Consider the following 22,446-nt stretch of genomic DNA (forward strand, 5'->3'; position numbering starts at 1 on the left):
AACACCTAGAAAAATTGATACAACAACTGTTTGCAGGTACTGGCCTTGAATAGGGATGGCTGGGTGGATTCAAATGAAGCAGATGAAGTTGAGAATCTTGAGCCTTTGAGTTATTCTAAGCATCCCCCCCCCCTTTTTTTTTTCTGCCAGTGGAAGCAGTTTGCCAATTGTGTCTGAGAAGATTCACTTTCTCTTGGTTAAGGACCCTGTGATGAAGTTACCCAGGGCTGTTACCTTGCAAGGCATACCCTTTCTCTTCAAGGCCTACCCCACCTGGGGTGCTCGGGTGGCTCAGTTGGTTAAGCGTCAACTTTAGCTCAGGTCAGGATCTCACAGTTTGTGAGTTCTAGCCCTGCATTGGGCTCTGTGCTGACAGTGCGAAGCCTGGAACCTGCTTCTAGTTCTGTGTCTTCTCTCTCTGTCCCTTCCCCACTCATGCGCTCTCTTTCTCTCTCTCTCTCTGTCTCAAAAATGAACACTAAAAAAAAAAAAAAAAAAAAAAAAAAAAAAAAGACTTACCCCACCTGCCTCTTGTGGCCACTAGACTCTCAACTGGCATCGGAGTTCCACATGCTTGAGCAGGGCAAATACAAAGTCTAATCTGAAAAGAGAGCTTTTATACCACAAAAATGTCAGGATTTAGCTAAATTACATTGCAGCAACTTGGGGAGTATGTGCAGGAATAGATTCTAAGGGTGAAAGACCAAAGAGGACAGAATATAACTCTTGATTGAGTTGATGCAGGTGTTCTGGGTTCAGTGTTTTGGTTGGTGTAGCTGGGGGTGACTGTATAGTTTACTTAGCTACTTAAATGAAACTGAGGCTTAATGATGATCTGTATTTAGTTAAGTTGAGATACCAGTACTTCCCTGGTGTGTTGTAAAGGAAGAAATAAAAAAGGCTTAGGGAAGATCTTGAAATAAATGAATTACGGACACCCTGCACAACCACCCACTACATTCCCCAAGGGGCTCCAGAAGACATCTCCCCTATGACATTGGGAAATTCATTAACAAGGGGAGTTCTGGAATCCTTGAAAAGCTCGGTGTGTGCTCTCCTCTGTTGGCATATATGACTGAGAGATGCCACCCTTGAGATGTCCTCTAGGGATGGTGGGATTGCAGAGGGCAGAAGCCAAGTGGCAGCACTTAACTGCCAAAGACATAGCAGGGCGCAGCTATCATGATGGCCAGTAGGATGAGGTGACATCCTGGTTTTGACTCACAGGGGTCTTTGGCAGTGTCTGGTTGTCACAGTGTCCCTAGGAAAGAAAGAGTGAACATCCTCCTAAAATGTTACTTGCTGCACAAAATAGGAAAACTGGTGTCCAAAAGCTGATTTGAATCACCAGGGTGTCTTATCCAGGTTTCAGACCTAATGTAGAAGAGGTCAGGTCCCCTTGCAGAAGGATGCTATTCAAATTCTATACATCCTCCCTAAGGCCTAACTAGAAGGATATCTGTCCATTTACTAGAGTGGCTCCCTGTAGCCCATAGTGAAAGGAAGGGGCATTGCCTCACTCAGGGCCCACATTCAAATCACAGTGAATCCCCCTGTGGTTACTTCCCAGGTCCTGCATAGAAGAGACGCATTGGCAACTGGCAGAATCTCCACATGAGTTCTGTGACACATGGAGTCAGGGCTATTATAAGAGGCAGGGCCGGGTGAAAGTCCCTTGAACTTTACCTTTTCACCTGGAGAGTTAGCGGCTGCCATCAGCTTCCTCATAAATAATTGAAAGAGGAGTCACCTTGCCACGGGGAGGATTCATTTTCTTAGAAGACAGCACAGTCTAGTCTCACTTGAGGAAAGCATTTGTCTCCTTTTAACATGCCCTTAGCTCTGCTCCTTTCAAAGTAATAGTATGTCATTATTGTGCTAAGGAGCATTTGGTCTCTTCTGGAGCCAGTGTCAATATAGAAATGCACAGTTGACCCTTGAGCAACATGGATTTGAACCGTGCAGATCCATTTGTATGCAGATTTTTTATAGTATAGTGCTGTAAATGTGTTTTCCTTGTGGTTTTCTTAATAACATTTTCTTTTCTCTAGCTTACTTTGTTGTAAGAATACAGTATTCAATGACATATAATTTTATATGTCAATTCATGGCATATAGAATATGTGTTAGTTGACCATGTTATTGGTAAGGTTTCTGATCAACAGTAGGCTATTAGTAGTTAAGTTTCAGGGAGTCAAACTCCCAAACTATGCAGGTTTTCAACTCTGCAGATGGTCAGTGCCCCTAACCCCTCCACGCTGTTCAAGGGTCAACTGTAGTTGTTTTTTTCTTATTCTCTTCTCAGATGTCTCCCTGTTGCAGGGGAGATGGTTCTCTGTTCATCCTGCTGCATCACATCCCTAATTTGTAGATTCACTGATTCATTTTCATTCAACAATCTCTCAGAGGGCCTGCTACTGCTTGCCAGGCCTGTGCGGGGTACCAGGGTGGGGGGCGGGGTAGATGAGTAAGCCAGGTGCTGTGTGCTCAAGAAGGTGGCCTCAGGAAGGCAGATTGGAGGCAATAAATAAACGCTAGGTCAGAAAAGTGCTTGGGGAAAAGAGTCCACCTTCTGGAAAACATGTTCCCTAAACTGATCCTTGAGGAGCCAGTAAACGTTGTCTAGAGAGAGGGAAAGCTGTGTGGCTGAAAGCATGAAGACCAGAGAGAACATGGCACAGCCAGGAATGAGGAGAAGTCTCAGCCCAGCTGCGGTGCTGTGGAGAGTGCAGAGGCCAGGAAGGTCAGTGAGGGCCAGATCACGGTCCTGGCTCAGCCAGCTGAGAAGCTTGGAAACATGGAATCCAGGCCAGTAGCTCAGGCCTGTGTGGTTGTCTGACAGACTGACACTTTAAAGGTGTGGGGTGAAAAGGGATAGGAAATACGCACTGAACAATCAGAGGATAAGTCTTTGAGGAGAGTCCTTCCTGGTTCTCTGTTCTCTTCAGCATCTTTTTCCAGAGCTTCTACCAAACGCAAGGTTTGTGTTGTGGCCACCTGTGCACATTGCCGCCTGGTGGACAATGCAGGGATTACAGACCTAGCAATAACATTCCTCATTCATTAGTTCCCCCTCTATACTTCCTAATAATTCAAATGAACCAACGTGCTGAGATAAAGCACTCTCGGTTAGGAGGAGAGAACAGAAATGGATACAGATAATCACTGTGTGCTCAGAGGTACGAGTCTCCCTCCCTGAAACAATGGGGTTCTTGAGGGAGATCAGGGAAGGCTTCACAGAGGTGATATCTGAGCTGGGTCAAGTAGGGAGAAAGGGTCTTTAGAGACCACCTCTGACATCCTCACTTTACAGAGGGGTGTTACTGAAGCACAGGATGGGAAGAAACTTACTCAAAGTTACAGAACCCTGCAGAACAAGAGCAGAGCTGGGGCGAGGACCCAGGTCTCTGGGTGTCCTGGCCCAGAGCTCTTTTTCCAGTACGTGGTCTGCCTTCAGTTTAAATGGGTCCCTCTCCTGGTGCTATGGAAATAGCCTTTGCAGGGTCGGTCTGCTGCTCTGGGCTGTCCCTGTGCAGCCCCAGCCCAGCACCTTGACCCAGTCTGCCTTCTTGCGCAATAATTTCATTGTCTGCATTCCATCTGTGATCAGTTGCAAAGCACCAAAACCTTCCTCAGGGAGGACACTGTTCTTGAGCCAAGATCTTGGCCAACATGGGAAGAGGGCCCAAGGTATGTCCCTAGAGCACCTATCCTCAGAGACTGGCATACTTCTTGGCACACAGGTACTTCGTAAATATTGTGACATGAATGAATGGGTGAGGGCAGGGTTGTCGGATGGTACCTGTGAGGTCAGTCCAGATATCCTGTGGACTTATCGAGAGTTGAGTCTAGTCCAGGAAGATACAGGCCAAAGTCACAAAGGTCACTGAATGCCCAGTTAAGGAGTTTGTCTTTATTCTACCAGCAGGGGGAGCCAGGCTTATTTGTGACAGAGAAGAGACAGGATCAGACTATAAATTTCATTTTATTCTTTTTCAAAGTGAGAAAAATTGTCCCTAGTCGGGGGTCATACCTGCTCCCAAAAGTCATCATTGTTACTTAATGAAGAAATTGCACTAGATCATCTGGATATCTGGGTTCCTCTGTTTCTAAATTTAATAATTAAGCTGGCCATATGTCTTTGGAATAAATAGAGGCTGTTCTGTGATAAGCTCCCAATGCTCAGGAAATAAGCATGGCCTTTGTGAGGTGCTGCTGGATTCCCTTCTGTCATGTCACCAGAACTCTGAACCCTGCTAAATACATGGTTGCAAGATAGTAAGTCTGCCTAACCTGGGTTCTTTCCTCGCTCTCTGCCAACCGCAGCACCATTATGTAGCTCCCGGGAAGAGGTCTCTAATGGAGTGCTATAGGGCTCTATTCTGTTCAGGGTTTTTATCGATAACCTGGATGAACTCAGCAGAAGTATCAAAATGCCGTCAAACTTCAAAAGGGATAGATATGTGTTGATGTGCATTGGATAGAAGAAGCAATATTCAGAAAGGTTGCATAAGTTAGAACGGTAGAGGGAAATCAGATGTTGAAATGTTCTACAAATAGACGTCAAGTTCTTTATTTAGATTCAACACTAAAATGAAAAAACGTGAGGGAGGGTAAGTTAAATCTATCATACAGGGTTGTGTCCAGGTTCAAAGGGGTCATGTCTGGAGCATCGTAATTCCTTAGAAACAGGTCCCTATTACTATGGATGAAATTTTGCTGAACTTGAGCATTTTAAAACAACTGTTTTAGCCTTTCTCCCACTTTAAAGTGGCTGCCTTCCCAGCCTCCCCAGGGCAGTTGGTGGCAATTCAGTAATGACCCTTCCTTAATAGTGTAAAGAGAGGATTGTAGAGTTGAGGGAAACCACTATTATAATCCAAGAATTTAAAATAGTCATTTGAAGCCCAGACACTGGAGCCAGGAAGCACCTGGAAGATGGGCTCTCCCAGAAGAGATAGCATCTCCTTGTGTCTGGAAGGAGCTCACTTTGCAATTCTTTTCTCTGAACCATGTGGCATGAATGCACCAAGAACTGCTTCTTCCAGGGAAGGAGAGGGCCTTGTTTTCGAGGAAACACATTTCCAGTGTTTCTTTGTTTCTGGACATCCAATAACAGAGTTATGTTGGACCCGATCCTCATATGTCTCTGACTTTTTCATTTTCCTTTCATTTTTTTCAATTTTGAGAATAAGCATTTACAAGGCCTCCCCTGTATCCCAGATGCATTGAACCAGATCTAGTCATGGCTTTAAAGCCACTATGATCTATGAGGGGAGCTGAGACTCAGACACAGTGACCTGTGATGTGACTGTATATTCTGTGTCCCAGTCAGTACCCAGCAGAGAGTAGGTGTCCCCAGGTGGCTGAGGTTCATTGAGTGCTTAATATGTGTCACACACCCTCCTAAACGCTTTATGTGAATTAACCCATTTCAACTTCATATGACCATGCAGCATGAATACCTTATCTCAGATTAAACTGAAAATCAGAGAGGTTAACAGTAACTTGGTCAGAATTATCCAGCTAGGACACAACAGAGCTGGCCCCAAAGTTCACACTCAAAATCCCTGCAGCTGAGTGCTTCTCCATAAATATGTGTTACATAGCAAATAAAGAAGGCCTCCATATGTGCCATAAAAGAGATGTAGACCACATCAAGAAAAGGAAGATTACACCATAGTGACCAGGAGACACTTGGTGACAGATATTATGCTTGAACTAGGACTTACTGAACAAAAACGCTGGTGATAAGCAGGAGGGGGAGAAGGTGGTCCACGTAGGAGTGAAGAGATCAAACACATATGGCCTGAACTTGTCAGTTGTGGTGCCTGTTTGCTCCCTGCATGATCCTCTCCCACTCTACCATAGGTGATCAGACCAGGGGTGTTATGGACTGAATTATGTCCCCCCCTCCAATTCACATGTTGAAGCCCTAACCCCAGTATTTTAGGGTGTGTTTGAAGATTGGAACTTCTAAAGAAGTAGTTAAAATTAAAATGAGGCCATTAGGATGGGCCAAATCCAATCTGATTTGTGTCCTCCTAAGAAGAGGAGATTAAGACACCAGGGACACACAGGTACAGGGGAGAGGCCACGTGAGGACAGTGAGAAGGCAGCACTCTGCAAGCCAAACTGAGAGGCCTCAATAGAAACCAAACTTGCTGATACCTTGATCTTGGACACCTAGCTTCCAGAACTGTGAAAGAATAAATTTCTGTTGGGTAAGCCCCACTGTGTGGTGGTATTTTTTATGGCAGCCCTTAGCAAAGTAAGAAAGGGCTGTAAGACTGAACCAAAGACAGAAGAACATAGACTGGCCTGTGACCTACTTGGGGATAAAGAGAAACTGGGGCAGAGCTTTTCTGTTATCGGTTAGAACTGGGGGACCCTGCAAAGGAGGGGGGTAGTCAGCAGTGGTGAGTTGAAGCCACAAGAGGGCAGAAACCATAAAAAAGCAAATGTGCTGAACCATAAAAGAGATTGAAGCAAAAATGCCAAAAGGAAGAGAGAGAGAGAGAGAGAGAGAGAGAGAGAGAGACGAGAAAGACCCCTCAGCCACGGGCGTGGAGGGACCATTCCCAAGAGTGGCTTCAGTTTCTAGCTCATTCCCGGGTTGGGTCCCAAACCCCTGTGGGGGAGTATTAGGAAACCCAGCTGGCTAAAGGCAACTTGAGTAGACTCTGTTCCTTCTGAAAGATCCAGAGAAGTGTGAAAGGCTGTGTTTGGTGACAGATTGGCAGCTCACAAAAAGTGTAATGTGTGCAGGAAACTAGTGGAGATCAGGCTGGAAAAGTAGGTTGAAGCAACTCCTTGGAAGGTTTGGAATGCCAGGGGCAGGAGTGCAGGCCATGGGAGGGCGCTTGGCAAGGGTGAGGAAGGTCCTTGTCTCCTAGTGTTGATGCAGGGCCCCAGGCTCCTTCTTCATTGTGGTTGCACCATTCCGAACACCACCTCCTCCGAGCAGGCGGAAGGGAAAGGAGGAAGCCAGCCCTCCCACACAGAGGTGAAGGGATGGGTGAGAACCACTGGGAGGCAGAATGAATGGAGCGAGACCTGGGGAGGAGCCACAGAAAACTTATGGGGGATGAGAACGTGGTGGGGCCATTACCTGGCCTAGGAGCTGATGGATGTGGTGAACTGACAGACGGGGACATCTGGGGTCTAGTTCCCGTTTGGCCTGGAAGACCATTTGGGAACAGTGTGGCCATTGAGAATCCATGGCCATTGTGGTAACTGGGAAATCTTAATTCATCCTCAGCAGCAAGAGGCATGCTCTGCCCCGATCAGGATGCAGCCACGCCTTATATTCCTGCATCTCTGTGTGTGTTATTTGGTTCTTGGCCCCGCTGACAAGTGCTTAACTCTTGCTCTGTGTCTCAAGGTCAGCCTCCCAAGACAGATGGTCTGCTGGGCAGAGTGTCCATCACAGATAATAGGTTGACATAGTTTATGACAGGCTGCTCTTGGGCCCGGCACCTGGTCTGGTGGGCAGTGCCCTGGGGCAGAGTCCTGTGGCACCAGGGCATCTGCTCATGCCCTTGGCACAGCTCTGTGGGCATGGCAGGCTTTCTGAGGCTTGGCCAATCCCGTGAGTACACTTCCCCTCCTAAGCCTTAGTTTGCTTGCCCTTCACATAAAGGACTTGGACCCCATGATGCTTACAAGCCCTCCGTGTTCTGTGCCGCATCAGCTAGGGCAACATTTGCTATAATGAATAAGCCCATGCTTGCTGGCTTATTGCAGTAGAACTTCATTTCTTGCTCACGGACCAGTGTGTGAGAGGACAGTTGGTGCAGAGGACAGATTCCTCTACATAGTGACTCAGGAACCCAGGCTCCTTCCATCCCATTTCTTTAGGGTGTTTGAGTCCAAAACCAGCAGATGGAGAAGAAGGTAGTAAAGACACACTTGCTTTGGCCCAGAAGTAACTCCTATCATCTCTGCTCACATTCCATTGGTGAGCCTTAGTCCCATGTCTGTTCCTAGATGCCGGGGCCTGGGGAGTGTGGCCCTGTCTGGACAGATGCTTCCAAGCAGCAGCCTCACTTTATGAAAAGGGAACAGGAATCCTGGTGGACAGCTAGCTGGTTCTGTTGCATGGGTGGGGTTCAGTTTTGAACTTGTCTCCAGCCTCTTCTCCCAGCAATGGGTGACCTTGTTTCCAAGGAGAATCTTGAAGCCCGTGGTCCTAGTTTCCCACTTTATTGCCTTGAGGCAGAGTCCTACTTTATTACCTGTCATAATTTTTATAGCCAGCCAAAGAGGCCTTCACTGCTGGGCAAAGTTCTGATAGCTCAGGGGGCCCACTGCCCACACGAGGGGGCTAAAAGAGATAGCAAGTGTCCAGGAGAGAGGAAATAGGAGGGATGTTCCTGCTTTGCAGGAGAAGAGGAGGAAGGGCAGAAAAATAACCAGTTATGTTCTGAAACAAGGAAGAAGGCCTCCTGCCTGTTTCCATTTCTCTGGTAAATATTTGACTGGATGTTTGCCTTTTCTCTGAGGTTTTTGGGTGCTGTGAAGAGAACTGGGCAGAACACCAGAATATCAGAAGCAGTCAATAACCACGAGGCCAGAGAAGCTCAAAGAACAATCCAGAGAAGGAGATCGCTCACTGGGACCACAGGCAGTGCTTTCCCACCAAGATGATTTCTGCAAACTCCAGGTGAGTTATCAGGTCACACGGGACACACAGGACACACAAGTCACACAGGACAACCACATGTTCATGGCAACTGTCTTCTTTGATGTCGGCGATTCATGGAAGCTGGGAGAAAGGCATAGGTTTAGTTGGTTTATAGGCTTAGTTAGGTTTATGTATGTAGGTTATATATATGTGGTTATAGTTGGTTTATAGGTTTAGTTAGGTTTATATATTTGGGAAGAAACCATGGATGGGTTCCTGGGTCAATGAACAGGTTTCTGTTTATCTTCAGTTTGGAGCCAGAGTAGAATGGGAAGAGCCCAGATATGGTGTTGAAGGACCTGAGTTGGAATCCTGGCTCTGTAGTTTCTGGGAAATCTGAAAACCTCAGTTTCCTCACCTATAAATCAAGTGTAATAACCCCAGCTTTGTGAAGATCATGTGAAGAAAGAATGTAAAAGGATTTGAGGTCTGTGAAGTCCTGTACAGATGCCAGGAATTAAGAATTCTCACACTGAAACTTGTCTCCAGCCAAACATTGAAACTTAAATATTTAATTAAAAAAAATTTTTTTAATCTTACTTAAATCTTAAAAGACCTGAAAAGACTAGCCCAAAATATGACAGAAAATAGAACTGTCACTTTCTGGTGTCGTCGTGTGTCTGGTTAGATCGTCTAGGGATGCCATGGAGGGTGAGAGACAGAAGAGGCATCATGGAAAGACAGACGGAGTCTAGACTGTCTAATGGGAGTCCCTTGGGAAAGCAGATGAGGGTTTCCCCACTGTCTGCGGGTAGAGCTTCCTTCCTATGAAACCTTTCATGAGCCAGAATGCTATCAAGCCATTACGTGGAAACATTTTTGAGCATTCCCAGACCCCAAAAATAACCTCTCTTAGGCTTTTCTGTTGCCTTCGGATACATCTTGCCAACAGGTGCACAAAAATAGATGGAGATGAAGTACCAATGCTCACAGACAGTTCAAAGCTTTGGCGGCTTGATGGAGATGCTGAGTGTGCTCCCTGGGGAAGGAGCTTGGTGGGACCCATCTCCCTACTGGGGTGCCTGCTGCTTCTATAATGGCTCGCTGCAAAACAAACGCCGAACACTATTTTTGCTTTTGGCCTTTTCTCATAAAGGGGAAAATCCTCTTTGGATTTCTTTCGGTTAGTGAAAACAAGTAGTAGTGTAGGTCGTTTATAAAAGCAAAGTGGCATAATGTAAACTTTTGAAAAGTGGGACATACCTGTACCTGGAGTCCTGGGCACAGGGAAGGAGGGACGAAGCCTGAGGGCAGTGGGTGGAGAAGGACATGGGACAGGAAATAGACCAGAGGGTGTCCTGAAGGACAGGTGGATGGAAAGGAGAGTCAGCTAGGTGCTGGGGGACACAATTAGGAAGCCTGAGGGCACTGGTCTCTTTCTCCCCTCATTCCAGCTGGGCTCCTTGGGCTGGGAGGGAAGGGCTAAGAGGGAGCAGGGGTGTGTGGCTGGATGTGGACTTCAGGAAGGTCCCTCTGGTCACGGGGTGGAGGAGGGATGAGGGGGCAGTGCAGGAGGTACGGGACGTGGCAGGGATTTGACCCTGAAGTCCAGGTGAGGGTGAGGGGAGCCTAGACTGTGGTGGTGGCTTTGGGGACAGAGACATGTCTGGATTCAGCAGGGACTGGAGGGTCTACCTGACAGGGCTTGATCTGGGGGTGTGTTGGAGAGCGTGCCTCTACGTCTCTGGCTTGGCCTAATGTGTGGACAGTGGTGCCATTCCTGACATGAGGTTCCCCAAGGAGGAACAGATTGGCAGGACTGTTCAGTTGGGACATGTTAGACTGGAGTGCCACAGGACATCCCAAATGAGATGACCAGGAGGCAGGCAATTGGCTATATGGTCTGGACTCAGAATAAAAGTCTGAGCTGGACCCCGAGAATGTGGCCCACCCCATGGGGTCATTGTACCCTCTGGGCCCCGGACATTCTTTCAAAATCAGCCCCATGCCCTCCACGGCCTCCGTGCACTCCTCCCAGGACCGCCTTTTTATCATGGTCATCTCCCCAGATCCCAGGCTGGCTTGTCCGGCTCTTCTTACAGGGCAGGGCTCAGGCCTGAGCACATCGTCCAGATTTGTCTGCCCAGTGAAGAGTAGGGGGTCACTGTCTTCTCTGAGGACCCCAGACACAGAACCTTTATCAATGTCTTCATGTAATTTTAATGTGTGAGTCTGTTTCCTGTTTACAAAATATACGAAGTTTTCAAATTCCAGCTCTGCCACTTGCAAGCTGAGTGACTATGGGTATTTACTTCACCTCTCCAAAGCCTCAGTTTTCCCATCCATGAAGTGGGAATAATAGTCCTTGCTGCACAGGCTGTGAAAGGATTAAGTGAGATAATAACTATAAAACCGTAGCCCCATGCCTAGCACGGGATGAACCTTCAATAAACGGTACCTAATATTACTGTTATTTTATTAAGGGAGAAGAAATGAAAATGAACGTTGCTTTATTGGACGTTTAATAGAGTAGGGAGTACAAAAAGGGGCTTTTATCTCCTCAGTCATACATTTTTTTGTGGCAACTCTCTCTGAACTTCTCAGACGTGGGTGCAACACCCCCCCATACTCACCGTCTGAGGCAGGGTGCCCAGCCAGGCTGACCATCCCTAGCTTTGCAGTCAGCTCAAAATGAATGGGCGAGGTGAAAGCAGAGGAGAGGAAGCAGAGACCTGGACACAGAGGGACAAACAGGGGGTCATGGGAGAAAATGGAATAAAGACACAAAAGACCGATTAATACCTCATCTCTGATCCTCACAGCTTCAGGTTAGTATCTGTGTTTGAGTCCCCCTGTGGACAAGTGACAGCCTGTTTCTGAACCTCGCTCTCTAAGGATCCAGCAAGACCTCGGGGATGAGAACACTGTGTGGACCGTAAAGCCCCAATCTTTCCCATGGTGCCCGTAGCTTGGCACAGGGGACCATCCCATGGCTCATGCCCCAGTAGAGAGCTCTGTTCCCAACCTGGCCAAGCTGATTCTGTCTCTCTGAGACACTGGTGGACCCGGGGCACCCAGCCAGGGTGTCCAGCTTTTTTGTACAATGGCTTCTGTGTCTCTCAATAATGCTGGTGCTACCCTAGGAGAGTGCCCCCAGGCTCCCCTGCGGGCCAGGCTGCTGCTTGAAATCTACCTCTAGCTTGCGGAACAGCATCTGGGAGAAGCAGCTGCAGGGAAGGGGGATGCAGGCCTCAGTTAACAAGGCACCTTTCATACCCATTCTTTTAAAAAATTTTTCTTTAAAGTTTATTTATCTTGAGAGAGAGAGAGGGAGTGCTTGTGTGTGCACATGAGTGGGAGAGGGACAGAAAGAGACAGAGGGAGAGAAAATCCCAAGCAGGCTCTGCACTGTCAGTGAGAGCCCTTTGGCAGGGCTCTATCCCATGAACCATGAGATCATGACCTGAGCCGAAATCAAGAGTCGGACGCTTAACTGACTGAGCCACCCAGGCACCCCCATACCCATTATTTAAATAATACAGGGAAGTGATGGAATTCCACCCATTCCACAGACAAGCAACTGAGGCTTCAGAAGGACAAATGATTCACCCCAGGTTGCAAGTTCTTTGATTCCAAATCCCAGGCTCTTCCCTCCAGACAGATCTGAGGTCTCACTTGAGCATGAAAACACCCCATACATGCCCTCAAAAGGAGGTTACTGACCTAGGGCTGACCATTTCTAGTGGTACAACAAGGTCAAAATGAACGGGCACAGTCAAGGCCGAAGAGAAGGAAATGGATTTGGACACACAGAAGAGATAGCTCTGGGGAAAAAAAATGGAATAAAAACAGGATGTGTATGTATTTCTCCTGATTCCCAGAGAGCCAGAGAAAGTGACAGAGGCAAAGCATCAAGGAGTAAGAGGGAATCACACAGAAGACACATAGGACTTTCTGGAAAGGCTGTCAGAGGCAGGCCTGAAGTGGGGTTGTGGGGCTGGGAAGAAAACGAGAGATCTGTCAGCAAGGTGGCTGCCTGTGTGGGTTTTATGATAGTCATGGGCTTAATTTTATTTTATTTAAACAATTTAAAGTTTTAAAATTGGAAGTATGTATATTTATACAAAAGAAGAGGGACTAGTATATTAAACCCATGGACGTATTCCCATTGCCAAATTCCATGGCCAGCATTGTTTCAGGGGCACCCCCTCTTCCAGACAGCCCAGCATCTCATCATGGATTTCAGTTTTGAAAGGAAGTTTGCTTTCCCCCATGGAATTCTAGAAGCTGTGCACAAATGAGCCGCACACAAAGTCAACTCTTCACAAGCCCCCATGAACCTCTCGTCTTCATCTGACAGAACCCACATGACCCTGGCCACAGGAGTGGAAAATTACATTGAAAGGTCCTAGAATGTGAGTCAGAAAGTACCTATGTGAGGGTCCACATTGCTAGGGTTCAAGTCCTGCTGGCTCCTCCACTTATTAACTGGGTAGGCTTGGATGAGCTTCCTGATCATTCAGTGCCTCAGTTTTCTTATCTGTGAAATGGGCTGATAATAGTACCTCTGTCACAGGACTGTCAGGAGGATGAAGTTAGTTAATAAATGTGTAGCCGCTAAAGCATAGCTTGGGGCACAGCGGGCCCTTGAGAAATGTTATCTGTCCCTCTACCCACTTAGGGAACGTTAGTGAGCACTTACTGGTGCCACATGCTGGGCCAGGAGCTGGGCATGCGGAGATGCATGAGAAGGGTCTCCGTCCCCAGGGAGCTCCCCATCCAGTGGGGACACAGACCCAGGAAAAGACACTTCTAAGCAGTGGCCTGGCTGCTATGACAGTGGGCTGTGTCCCAAGCAGTTCAGCCTTCTCCATTCACAAGTAGCCAGACTGAGACCCGCAGGTCCTCTGAGCCTAAGGAGCCAAGGCGCTCAGCAGCCGAGCCAGGTGGCCTGGAGGCAGTTGTTCCCGGCCAGTCCTCTTACATGAGGGTCTCAGAAGCGGGTGGGTCTGGAGGGCGGCGGGGCTATTCTGGGCAAAGGTGCTGTGCTTTGGGTCACCCTGCCAGCAGCATGGAAATGGGAGACGGGTCATGGAGTCAGGCGTGGGCAGCTGCCATGGCTACTGGTTAACCAGGTGAAGGACTTCGATTCAGCTCACTGCAGGGTCAGGGGCCAAGGGCAGCAGAGTCCCCGACACCCCGGTGCCTCACGGGGAGCCAGGCTGGCTGCCCGTGCCATGCACTGGATTGGGAAGGGCTGGCAGCAGACTCCAGGGACAGAGGAGCAGACAGGGTCTGGGGTCTCAGGAGGTAGAAATGGAGCCTGGGAGAGTTCCTTTTCAGCCCAACATAAGGCAAATCCCTTATCTTTGGTCAGAGCTGTGCAGAAGCGGGAAGGGGATGGAAAAGAAGATCAGTTCTCATTGAGCATGAGGCGAGCACTTGACTCTCACTGTGTCTGATCATCAGGCAGCCTGGAAAGGAGGCATTAGATCCACTTTCAGGAGGAGGAGAGTAAGGCCCAGAGAAGGCATGGCTCACCCACCATCACACGGCTGCTGGGGGGGGGGGGGGGGAGGGGGCTGGGCTCGCTCTCAGGTCTGCCTGGCTCCCTGTGCTTTTCCTCTAGGCCCCGTGAGATGGAAGGGTTGGAGAGGATTCCTACCCCTGGAAGTGCTGCCTGAGTGTGGGTGTGGGGCTGGGGAACGTCCTAAAAGGCATTCAAGCATCTGAAGGGGCTGGATTCCAGAGCTTCTAGGTGACCAGGTGGGTGTCTGTGATCCTGACTGAGTGGATGAATGTTCTATCTCAGGGGTGGACAGGAGGCAGCTGTGCCATACGCGTGTCCACCGCACCCAGCACTGCTGGCTTCTCAGTCTCCGTCCCCTCCTCCCCCTTCCTTCCTTCCTTCCTTCCTTCCTTCCTTCCTTCCTTCCTTCTTTTCATTCATTCATTCATTCATTCGGCACCTACTTGGATTTGTTATGTATGTACCTGTCCCAAGTCAGAAGCTGGAGGTAGGGCTGGAGTGGAAGATGGTTGGAGTTTAAAGCTGAGTGAAATGCTCCTTGCTTTGGAACAGCCCAGGCTAAAAGTGAAAGCTGAGGAGGCCTGAAGAAGGCCCCTGCAGCAGGAAGTGATGAGTGCCAGAGAGCGATGAGGCTAAGGAGTGGGGGGGGGGGGGGGGGTCCTTCCCAAAGAGGCTGGAGGGACGGACTCTGGCACCAGGGAGACGAGCCAGGGCAGGAGGCTGGTGCAACACCCCGAAGGGCAGGTGATAAGGGCTAAAGAGTTTCCAGATGACCTCACCTGCTGTTACACGTCAGAGCAAGGCCTGGTGTTTGGGAACCCCTCCGTACAAGGACAAATACTTGCAGAAGGTGCAGTGAGTCAGAGGCCTTCGGGGATGGTGCGCCCCGGCCCTGGCAATCACCTCATGGTCAGGGTTTCAAACGGCTGATGGACAACCATTAGTGGGCTGTAAAATTAATTTAACGGTTATGACCAGCACTTTACAAAATGGAATGGACCAGAACAAAATGAATAGAATTGAATCAGATTAAAAATAGTAGAGGATATGAAGGGTATTGTGTTACGAAAATTTGTTCTGCATGTTTGTGCACGGCTGTGTGTACACGCACACACATGAACTGGGTCATGGCTATAGCGTGTACTTGACTACAGCTATGACTTGTAGTCAGAAAACTTAAAAACACTGAACGGGGCCAAACTCCTCATTTTGCAGAGCATGGGAGAAGAGGGTTGGTTGGAGCACTGGCTCTGTCCTGTGTTTTTTCCTCTAAACTTACCTTTCTCCCAAAGCTTAGTTTATATTCAGACCAGTTTACAAACTTGAACAGCCTCCTTATTTTTGTCTGTGCCCAGAGCCAGGGCCACATCTGCCCAGCGGTGTGCCAGGGAATGTGTAACAACTGGCTGTCTGAGAAAAATACGTACATATATTTAATATAAATTATACTGATGTAATGGATGTATCACACAACTCACAGGTAATGAAATATACAATGCTCTTTATTACAGGTTCCATAGAATCAATTAATTCTTGCAGAATGCTTTTATTGATTTTTACTGAACTCTTTTATCTACAGCCAACCTGTAGTTGATGAATGAGCATAGTTTCAACATGAATGTTATTAGATATTTTTATTTACACTAATGAGTAAGACAAATGTGAAACAATGAAGGCAAGAGTTAGGTCAAAACTTCCCTCATTCATCAATCGACAGAAACTATTTCCTAGATAGGATATGAGTTTTTGAATTCTGGGAGAATACTTCTTCAATTTTTTTTTCCTGTTATTCACAGTGTAATAGCTACAAACATAGGTTTAAATGTAATCTGCATTATTAACATTTTCTCTGTCACTTTTTTAAAATGTTTATTTATTTTTGAGAGAGAGAGGGAGAGTGCACGCAGGGTGGGGGGCAGAGACAGAGAGGGAGAGAGAGAATCCCAAGCAAGCTCTGCACCGTCAGCGCGGAGCCTGATGCGGGGCTCAAATTCACGAACTGTGAGATCACGACCTGTGTGGAAACCAAGAGTCAGACGCTTAACCGACTGAGCCACCCAGGTGCCCCTTCTCTGTCACTTTATAGACAATCTACAAAACAATAAAGCAAGCCCTGATTTGTAGTGTCTGGCCTATTTGCATGGTGTAAATATTCCCGCTGTGGCCAGTTTCAAGGTGCCTACATGAAGTCGCTGAATATGGGTGTGGAAAGAGATAACTCAGTAGCACGCCATAACATAGTTTCCATCACACACATGCAAGAGATGTAAATAACTTCAGGAGCATAGATAATAGTATAATAATTAGAAAGTGATGGGTTTTCAAGGGATGCAGGAGTACTGGTGCATAGGGGCACTTGTACCCCAATGTTTATAGCAGCACTCTCAACAATAGCCAAATTATGGAAAGAGCCTAAATGTTTATCAACTGATGAATGGATAAAGAAATTGTGGTTTATATGCACAATGGAATACTACGTGGCAATGAGAAAGAATGAAATATGGTCTTTTGTAGCAACATGGATGGAACTGGAGAGTGTGATGCTAAGTGAAATAAGCCATACAGAGAAAGACAGATACCATATGTTTTCATTCTTATGTGGATCCTGAGAAACTTAACAGAAACCCATGGGGGAGGGGATGGAAAAAAAAAAAGAGGTTAGAGTGGGAGAGAGCCAAAGCATAAGAGACTCTTAAAAATTGAGAACAAAGTGAGGGTTGATGGGGGGTGGGAGGGAGGGGAGGGTGGGTGATGGGTATTGAGGAGGGCACCTTCTGGGATGAGCACTGGGTGTTGTATGGAAACCAATTTGACAGTAAATTTCATATATTAAAAAAAAAACAAAAAAAAAACTGAGAACAAACTGAGGGTTGATGGGGGGTGGGAGGGAGGGCAGGGTGGGAGGGAGGGCAGGGTGGGTGATGGGTATTGAGGAGGGCACCTTTTGGGATGAGCACTGGGTGTTGTATGGAAACCAATTTGACAGTAAATTTCATATATTGAAAAAAAAATAAAGACATCACCAAAATAAAAAAAAAAAGTGATGGGTTTTGAATCTTTGCTACCTTTCTTTTTAGCATAACTTATTTAATTATAAGTTTATATAATTCAGTTTTTAACAATGCTGGTGTTTCACAATGGGCCTGCGAAATTCCTGATAAGGTGATTCAAGCCAGCCTGAGCACACTATTACATCTGCCCGGAACTCTCAGGCAGGATGGCAAGGAGGCTGTGCACCAGGGGATTGATGGGATTCCCAGAGGTGGGTCAGGGTGGCCCAGAAGCGGACAGCCCAACACACAGACTACTGCATTGCTGGAGGTGTCACAAGGACAGGCAGGCACCCACACACACATAAACACATACAACATACATGCACACACACCTCTTCCTCCTTCCCTAATCCTTCTCTGTGCTGAGCACCAAGGTCCTGCAGCTGCCTGCCCACAAGGTGCCTGAACTCACTGAGTTTCACCTGAAATAGTCCTGGGCGTCCTGACTTTTTCTGCTCACTGGCCCTCTCTGGGCTTCAGTTTCCTCAGGGAAGTTCCCTTGGAATGTTTTTTTTTTAATTTTTTTAATGTTTCTTTATTATTGAGAGACAGAGAGAGACAGAGCATGAGCAGGGGAGGGGCCGAGAGAGAGGGAGACACAGAATCTGAGGCAGGCTCCAGGCTCTGAGCTGTCAGCACAGAGCCCAATGTGGGGCTCGAACTCACGAATAGTGAGATCATGACCTGAGCTGAAGTCAGGCACTCAACTGACTGAGCCACCCAGGTGCCCCTGAATGTGTTTTTTTTTTTTTTTTTTTTAATTTAAGTTCAAGTTAGTTAACTTATAGTGTAGTATTGGCTTCAGAAGTAGAATTTAGTGATTCAACACTTACATATAACACCCAGTGCTCATCCCAATAAGTGTCTTCCTTAATGCCCATCACCCAGTTAGCCCATCCCCCACCCACCTCCCTCCATCAACCCTCAGTTTGTTCCCTGTATTTAAGAGTCTCTTAGGGTTTGCCTGCCTCTCAGCAGACATTCCTGAGCCTCTCCGTGCCAGGCGCTGGGCTGACCTTAGGAATCAGAGATGAGTCTGTGGGGTGTGAAACCTCTCCTGGCTTTAGTTCCTTGTTTTACAAAGGAGATAACACAACCTGCCTCACGAGATTCGTGCAAGGATTAGATAATCTAAAATGGCAGAATTTCTAGGCCATAGTGACACACATTAAAGTAACATCCATCAAAGAAAGCTGTTATCATATGTTTAACTTACTACTATGGAAGGATAATGTTGGGGCCAAAGGAAGCAAAAGGATTGTGGGGCAGAGACCCCCCCCCCCCCGCCACAGGCAGGGGATCAGTAGGGGGGTGTTGGAGACAGGAGCTGGGAATTCAGACGACCCGTCATCTAGATGCACCAGCTGTATAGCACACCTCAGATTGGCCATCATAGCATGTTATTAAGTAATTTTTTAATTAATGAAGGGCACCTGGGTGTCTCAGTTGGTTAAGTGTCTGACTTTGGCTCAGGTCATAATCTTGCAGCTCGTGAGTTGGAGCCTCACGTCAGGCTCTCTGCTATCAGCGCAGACAGAGCCTGCTTCGGATTCTCTGTCTTCTTCTCTCTCTGCTCCTCCCCCACTAGCTCGTGCGCGCTCTCTCTCTCTCTCTCTCTCTCTCTCAAAAATAAACATTTTTCAAAAAGGAATGTTTTAACTAATGAAAGATGTGTAATTTGTACCACCCCAAACCATACACGTTTTCACTTTATGCTGATTTCACACCCTTCTTTACCTCAGAATGGTGTTTTATGGCTTAGGAACTACCTTTAGTCTTTCCCTGATTACAGAGCGACCTGTTCATTCATTCAGCATGTGTTTATTGCCTCTACTTTGTGCCAGGCGCTGTTCTAAGCTCTCCAATAGACGGACACAGCTGTCAAGCCGCATATCTCTGTGTACTGCAATTCAGAAAAAATCATAAAGTCAGTCGAATGACCTCAAATGCCACTACCCAGAGATGACCACTCTTCCCAACTTGGGATCAAGAAAGAATTTTCTTTCACTTTATGGTATATCATAAACACATTTCCAAGGCATCATCCGTGGAAAGCAGATCTTCTGCGTTTGGGGGTTTTGTCTCGGGGCTGCCCTGTAGGTGTTGTCCACCCTTCAGCATTCCTGCCCCACCAGCCCTGGACCCACCAGGAAGCAGCATGAGTAGTAAAGACCAGGGAAGGGGCCTCAGTGGCTTTTGAACTTGGGTTGACTGCAGTATGTTTCATATGCTCACTGCAGTGGCTGCTGGAGAGGAAGTGCAGCCCAGGGGTTCCAGACTATGCAGCTGGGGCCCCTTAGAGGGCAGCACTGTCCACCCTCCTGGAGCTCACCTGTTCCCAGCTGCTGCCCACTCTCCACCCCTGCCAGCAGGACGCAGACCAGGCGGTGAGTCTGCACAGGCAATCACCCATCCAGAGGAGTCTGATGGACCTGTTATACCCACACAGAAATTTCCTTTCTTTAGTAAATGCATTTTCTTTCCTTGATTAAATGAAGAAATCAAGTTTAGTCAGATCCCATTTTTGCTTAAAATTATACAGGTTATAAATACGCATAGTTATGGAAGGAGAAGGGACTTTTATTTACTACTTTATACATTGGTAGACATTTTGAATGTTTTACAATGAACGTATATTACATTTCAAACATTATACACACACAAGAGAGAGATTGACAGAGTGAGGGATAGAGAGAGAGAAAGAGAGCAAGAATCTGGGCATTCTAGTACATATCTTTAGGCACCTCTCTGAGTATTTCCCTAGCTTATATTTTTCAGAAGTAGGATTCCTTAATGTGGAATTGCCATATTTTGAAAAGTTCTTCATGTATATGTTGCAAAATTAATCCTCAGAATGTTTTTACCAGTTTATACTCTTACTATAGGAAATGGATACTAACTTGTTTTAATCTTCAGTAATGCTAGGTAGTATTTTCAATAATTCTCAATTTAATAGATAAGACAACACTTTATCTTAATTTCTACTGTTATTACTAGTTGCAATTTTAAGAACTTATCATGCATTTGTATCTCTTCTTTGTTAGTGGCTTACTATTCTTTGGACATTTTTGTTCTTGTGGTGTTTCTCTTCTAGTCTCAATTTTATTTTTTTCTCTTCCTGTAGTTTGTTGGAGGGATTGAATTTTCTTTTTTTCATAGATACTCTTTAATGTACGTTTTACACTGTATTTGTATTCTTCCGGCAATTCCCTGTGTACTTTTAATATACTTACCTAGAACTGCATTTTTCTTATAAAGCCCAGAAAGAGAAAACAGGTTTCTCCATCATCCTGCTAAACAGGAGAATGTGATCCTGCTGTTCTCTCTGCATCCACACCTGGCCTCAGCTCGCACCTTCCCCCATGGGATTTTACCTCCAAATTGGCATTTCACACATTTTGTTTCACAATAACTACTTACCTAGATATTTAACAAGATATTTTACTCATTTCTGTGTTGGCTGTTGCCTTTAAATCCTTCTTCTTCCTAGACTCCTCTTTCTTTCTTTCTTTTTTAAAGATTAATTAATTTATTAATTTTTTAAACTTACATCCAAGTTAGTTAGCATATGGTGCAACAATGATTTCAGGAGTAGATTCCTTAAGCCCCTTACCCATTTAGTCCATCCCCCTCTCCCACAGCCCCTCTAGCAACCCTCTGTTTGTTCTCTATATTTAAGAGTCTCTTATGTTTTGTCCCCCCCCCCGTTTTTATATTATATTTGCTTCCCTTCCCTTATGTTCATCTGTTTTGTATCTTAAATTCCTCATATGAGTGAGGTCATATGACATTTGTCTTTTTCTGACTGACTAATTTTATTTAGCATAATACCCTCCAGTTCCATCCACATAGTTGCAAACGGTAAGATTTCATTCTTTTTGATTGCTGAGTAATACCCCATTGTATATATGTACCACATCTTTTTTATTCATTCTTCTGTCGATGGACATTTGGGCTCTTTCCATAATTTGGCTATTGTTGATAGTGCTGCTATAAACATTGGGGTGCATGTGTCCCTTCGAAACAGCACACCTGTATCTCTTGGATAAATACCTTATAGTGCAATTGCTGGGTCATAGGGTAGTTCTATTTTTAGTTTTTTGAGGAACTGCCATACTGTTTTCCAGAGTGGCTGTACCAGTTTGCATTCCCACCAGCAATGCAAAAGAGATCCTCTTTCTCCACATCCTCACCAACATCTGTTGTTGCCTGAGTTGTTAATGTTAGCCATTCTGACAGGTGTGAGGTGGTATCTCATTGTGGTTTTGATCTGTATTTCCCTGATGATGAGTGATGTTGAGCATTTTTTCATGTGTCGGTTGGCCATCTGGATGTCTTCTTTGCAAAAGTGTCTACTCATGTCTTTTGCCCATTTCTTCACTGGATTATTTTTTTTTGGGGTGTTGAGTTTGGTAAGTTCTTTATAGATTTTGGATACTAGCCCTTTATCTTATATGTCATTTGCAAATATCTTCTCCCATTCTGTCAGTTGCCTTTTAGTTTTGCTGATTGTTTTCTTTGCTGTGCAGAAGCTTTTTATTTTGATGAGGTCCCAGTAGTTCATTTTTGCTTTTTTTCCCTTGCCTCCAGAGATGTGTTGAGTAAGAAGTTGCTTTGGCCGAGGTCAAAGAGGTTTTTTGCCTGCTTTCTCTTTGAGGATTTTGATGGCTTCCTGTCTTACAATGAGGTCTTTCATCCATTTTGAGTTTATTTTTGTGTATGGTGTAAGAAAGTGGTTCAGATTCATTCTTATGCATGTCGCTGTCCAGTTTTTTCCAGCACCATTTGCTGAAGAGACTGTCTTTGTTCCATTGGATATTCTTTCCTGCTTTGTTAAAGATTAGTTGGCCATACGTTTGTGGGTCCATTCTGGGATCTCTATTCTGTTCCATTGATCTGAGCGTCTCTTTTTGTGCCAGTACCATACTGTTTTGATGATTACAGCTTTGTAATACATCTTGAAGTCTGGGATTGCGATGCCTCCAGCTTCGGTTGTAGAGTCCTCTTTCTTATTTCTTGAGAATTTCCTCCATTGTTTTTTTCCAGAGAAGGTCTTTTGAGTCCTTGTGTGTCTAAGAATGTTAACTATGTAAAGATATATATTTATTTAAATGTATATTTACTTAGAATCCTGTGCTCAGGGATTTTTTTTTTTTGCCTGCTATTGCTTTTTGCACCCCTCTATTTCCTCCTAGATTTATGCTTCTTTTTAAAAATTTTTTTTAATTTTAATTAAT

The 22,446-nt window shown here is 46.0% G+C and overlaps 1 protein-coding gene across 2 annotated transcripts in view; it reads left to right on the forward strand.

Annotated features, from left to right (window-relative positions):
- The first annotated feature begins 8,326 nt into the window (after positions 1-8,326).
- The window catches only part of LOC132663185 (stimulated by retinoic acid gene 6 protein-like), a 52,786-nt gene continuing 38,666 nt past the window's right edge, over positions 8,327-22,446 (forward strand). Inside the window, exons 1-2 of one of the 2 annotated variants that reach the window (XM_060609265.3) lie at positions 8,327-8,665; positions 14,256-14,392. Coding sequence is in view for 1 of the 2 variants with exons in the window: in XM_060609264.3 (XP_060465247.3) it covers positions 8,646-8,665 (20 nt within the window). In the remaining variant the exon portion in view is untranslated. The remainder of the gene's footprint in view (positions 8,666-14,255; positions 14,393-22,446) is intronic. The other variant, XM_060609264.3, reaches the window with a different exon arrangement.

The sequence above is a fragment of the Panthera onca genome, chromosome D4 (genome assembly GCF_046562875.1).
Source record: "Panthera onca isolate mPanOnc1 chromosome D4, mPanOnc1 haplotype 2, whole genome shotgun sequence".
In the NCBI taxonomy this organism is placed as follows: Eukaryota; Metazoa; Chordata; class Mammalia; order Carnivora; family Felidae; genus Panthera; species Panthera onca.